At 35.2% G+C, this 5,018-nt stretch overlaps 1 protein-coding gene across 1 annotated transcript in view; it reads left to right on the forward strand.

Annotated features, from left to right (window-relative positions):
• slc6a16b (solute carrier family 6 member 16b) overlaps positions 1–4,054 on the forward strand; it is a 16,160-nt gene extending 12,106 nt beyond the window's left edge. The window contains 1 exon segment of the mRNA XM_082183292.1: positions 1,564–4,054. Coding sequence (XP_082039418.1) covers positions 1,564–1,836 — 273 coding nt within the window. The 3' untranslated portion in view covers positions 1,837–4,054.
• The last annotated feature ends 964 nt before the right edge of the window (positions 4,055–5,018 follow it).

A 5,018-nucleotide genomic window follows, 5' to 3' on the forward strand; every position in this document is an offset into this window, starting at 1 on the left:
AAGGTTTTAAAACTACAGAGCTTTGATCATAAAACTAAGCATTTAAATATCATCTTACTAAGACATATTATTAGCAGATATAGAGTGATGACTGATAATTCTGTGCATTTTATGTAAGTTTGCTATGCTGTTATAAAAATTTCATTGATTTACATTAGAAGCGATCAGAATTATACTTTCTTTTTTAGCCATAGAAATATCAGCATCTGCACCAAATGGCGTATCTTTGCTGTGTTTGATCCTCTGAATCAAGGCTTTTTCTTGTGTTTGAGCTCCATATTCTCATTATATGAGCCATAAAAACCTGAAGTATCAAATTATACTTTTTTTTTTTTTCGATTTGTTTTTATTAACAAAAGCTCTTACAAGATGTTAATGGTGTTTAGGAAGGATCCACAGTTTGATACATTGAAAGTCGTATTTTACAAAAGGAATATACTAGAGCTGTCAATCGATTAAAAATTTGAATCGCGATTAATCGCATGATTGTCATGAGTTAACTCGCGATTAATCGCATTTAATGGCACATTTTTTTATTTGTTCTAAATGTACCTTAAATTAATACTTTTCAAGTTTGTAATACTCTAATCAACGTGGGCATGGATAAATATAGATGCTTTATGCAAATGTATGTTTATTATTGAAACCATAGTCAATATTGAGCATAAGGACGAGACATGTTTCAAAGGTCATAGATGTTTTTCAAAGAACTTGTTCATGTCTATTAGACACATGTAGAAAGAACAAAAAAAATACCAGGTTACCATTATTCTCTTTCTTTGGGGAATAGAGGGGGAGAGCGAGCGAGAGAGCGAGCGAGCGAGAGAGAGAGAGGCGCGCGCGCGTGCTGAGAGAGCAGTACCGGCGGGTACCGGTAGATTCTCAGAAACTAAATAAGGTTTGGGCGCTTTGTTGAAGGGAAAAAATCGCTAAAGGGGTCTGCAATGTCGATAAGTTGGCAACACTGTGTATCTCCATTTCTCCAACTAGGGGTTGGGCCACGGGTCAAACAGAAAATACGCGCTGCGTTAATCGCGCGTTAAAAAAATTAGTGCCGTTAATATGATTTTGCGTTAACGAGTTATTAACGCGTTAACTTTGACAGCCCTAGAATATACACAAATGTATAACCTTACAGACACACTTTACAAGGATGATGATTTTCAATTTTTAACATCAGAAGAGAAAGAAAAAAAAAAGAAACTAAATAAAATCAATACAAAACAAAAACACAAATATTGCACTAACTTTTCCCATCCCACCCCACACCCTCTTCCCATGTATGGTTCTCAGTTTCCTTTCATTTATATATCTAAACAGTCTATATACAGTTTATACATACACCCATCTGTATACATACCTATATAAATCTACACATTACTCACAACAAATGCATCAATGAGGAAGTTATACAAGTCAAATATGATACTTAAGAAAAATCACACATGCAAATATATTTGTAGGTTTTGCTAAAGTTCATTAAAAATAAATAAAAATGTTTTGGACTGTCATATGTGATGCTTTACATTGTTAACATTGCTTTTGTCCTACATTTCCTGTCAGGCATCGAAGGAAGATCTCCCTTATCCTGGTTGGGCGCTTGCTGTCCTGGTCACACTCATCATTGTTGCGTTCCTCCCTGTTCCCATCGGATACCTTCATTCCCTCCTCCTGGACCGGCTGGGCCAGTCTCCCGCTGACACTGAGGCGAGATACCAGCCGTGTGCCACTACAGACCTGACCCCTCTCGACACCTTTCACCCCCTGCTCGAGGAAAACCATCATTCCCATTCGCCAAACGGCCACATTGAAAGTGTCCAGTCAAGTGTATTATGAGAAATTGAAAGGGAAGAAACTACAGCTCAGCCTTCATTAGAGTTTACAAACATCTCAGAAGGATCCATTTCAATCAAGATCTTTTTATTTGTACTTCGCTGTTGGGAACAATCATACTTATGTGTACATGCATACAGATGGGCACAAAAATAAATGACTTTAAATGGTTAGCTCACCCCAAAAAGATGGTCATCAGCTTCACGTTCATCTTGCACCATCTGGAGTTTTCGAGCCAGTTGTGCAAGTTGCTCCAAAACAGATTATATTCAAATGCATATTACTTGCATTATATTCAGTCTTCTGAAGCCATAAGCTAGCTACTGTACGTGAAAATCTTCCCGGTTTGAACATGTTACATATGAATATGTTGTTTACGTGCACCCGGAGTAACGACTTTGATCGTTTTCTTTTTTCGAGTGCACTGTCGCTTTAAGTAGACGTGTAATAATGGTGCTACTACGCCATACATGCGTTTGCCTGGACCAGGTGAACGTTAAACAACGATGAAAGACTACATTTACAACGGTCCAATTATTTGGTTACTGATGGTCCTGCTGGTTTAGTGATCTGATGAGTCTTGTATAAAGGTGTTTCATGATGGCGTGACCCCATCGGTGTTATGTGAACTCTATGGTACTGAACTCCGTCTCCGTTGATTTATGAATTAAACCGCAGAGGTGGAATAAATAGTTCAAAACAAGAATATAATCATTCCCAGAAATTCCAAAATGATGTTTTAAGTTAAATATTCCATAGGTGCTTTTTGGTCAAATAACACTGTTATGAATCAAAACACAATGACATCTCAAGAGGACAGACAGGGTCAAAGGTCATCAACTATGATGGGTAATAATGAGTAGCATCAGAGTGTTAATGTTGACCCTCCCTGATATGTTCTGCGTTAAGTGTCATTATTTAAGTGGGTCTGAACGTAAACATCTGTAAAAAGATCCTGTGTTCAAAATAGCTTTTGAACTATTAAATATTCACACATAACTAAGTTTCAGAATCGGACCTACAACACAAAGGCTGCGTCTTGACTCTTGAGTAGATACTTATTTTGAATAAGTAATTACTTCACGACCGCTAAAAAAGTGTGTTCGCCATGTTGTCATTATCATGTGATCTACCAGCGTCGGTTGTGTCACTTCACTGTCATTCACAGATCGTCTCCTGTGGCCTCATGGGAGGATAGTAAAGTGTCAATCATACGCACACTTCAGGATCCCAACGGATGAATTAGGTCATCCAGGGACTTTTTCTCGACTCTTTTACGAGTCCTGTAATTTCAGACGTACTACTTTTGTCACATGCTGTTTTTCGCCTGCTATATCGTAGGGAAGTGTGTGTGATTTCAGAAGTTCTCAGATGACGGAACTACACAATCAGTTTTGGGTGAATCTCAAGAACAACACTTGAGAAATGTCTGGGTCATAATTCATCTTAATGTTCTTGAGAATAGATTTAATTGTTTCTGCAAAATATGACACGGACATATGTGTTTATGAGGGTAAAACATCTGTTGGGTCTTTATTTATTTGAATGTGTGTGTGTGTGTGTATTGTGTAACATTCTAGGCTCTTTTTTGAGCACAAACTACAGCCATAGGGGGGAAAAATTGATTTTTAAAAATGCATTTTATTTTATATAATTCCAGTCTTAGTTTGTATGTGACACAAATGCAAATCAGATTTATTATGAAGTATTTACATGCAACAGAGTTTTCAGAACAATTTTTAATTTTTATATTGTACATAAATGTTTTTGTTGCCTGTTTTTATCTGTAATATATTTTTATGGCCCTTGTTTTTATTTCCCCTCAGATGTGTGTTTCTGAAAGTGAACATCTGACCCACAGGCCAGACATTTTATGGCTTATAGTCATTGTGAAGTAATGTTCTCTGCCTCTCACAGGGGTTGATGGGTCTTCTGTGTTTGTTCAGTAGCTTGAACAGAGTTTGTTCTGGTCCTCTAATAAATATGATGAAATGATAATTTAATATTCCTTGTAGAATACTTGATAAATCTGTGTTTTTGAAGCGTAGTTTCTTCTCTTTGATGTAAATGTCCCGTGCTACAGAATATTTTCTGTTGTTTTTTGGTCAAATGATTCTGATGTTTTCAGTTTGTGTGTTTGATGGTCACGCTGAAACAGACATATTGTACAGTTTGCCTCATGATGATCTTGTTTCTGTATAAATGGTTATTTGAACTCAAATGAGATTTGTTTTTTGTCCTGTAAAGGCTAATTATGTGCATGAAGATGTGTGTGTGTGTGTGTGTGTGTGTGTGTGTGTGTGTGTGTGTGTGTGTGTGTGTTTGTTTGTTTGTGTATATATATGTGTGTGTGTGTGTGTTTGTGTATATATATATGTGTGTGTGTGTGTGTGTGTGTGTATACAGTACAGGCCAAAAGTTTAGACACATTACTATTTTTAATGTTTTTGAAAGAAGTTTCTTCTGCTCATCAAGCCTGCATTTATTTGATCAAAAATACAGAAAAAAATGTAATATTGTGATATATTATTAGAATTTAAAATAATTGGTTTTCAATTTATTATACTTTAAATTATCATTTATTTCTGTGATGCAAAGCTGAATTTTCAGGATCATTACTCCAGTCTTCGGTGTCACATGATCCTTTAGAAATCATTCTAATATGATGATTCATTATCAAAGTTGGAAACAGTTCTGCTGCTTAATATTTTTTCATAACCTGTGATACTTTTTTAGGATACTTTGATGGATAAAAAGTAAAGAGAGAAAAAAAAAAAAGCAAATGTTTTAAAAATAGAAATCTTTTGTAACAGCAATATACACTGGTCAGTAATTTGGGGTCAGTCAATTTTTTTCTTTCTTTTTTTGAAATCAATACTTTTATTCAGCAAGGATGTGTTACATTGATAAAAAGTGATAGTAAAGAAGATTTATACTATTAGAAAATATTTTTTTATTTTGAATAAACCAATTATTTTAAATTGTAATAATATATCACAATATTACATTTTTTTCTGTATTTTTTATCAAATAAATGCAGGCTTGATGAGCAGAAGAAACTTCTTTCAAAAACATAAAAAATAGTAATGTGTCCAAACTTTTGGCCTGTACTGTATTTGTGTGTGTGTGTATGTGTGTGTGTGTGTGTGTGTGTGTGTGTGTGTATATGTATGTGTGTGAGTATA

This window comes from Leuciscus leuciscus (assembly GCF_965113295.1).
Source record: "Leuciscus leuciscus genome assembly, chromosome: 11".
NCBI classification, from domain to species: Eukaryota; Metazoa; Chordata; class Actinopteri; order Cypriniformes; family Leuciscidae; genus Leuciscus; species Leuciscus leuciscus.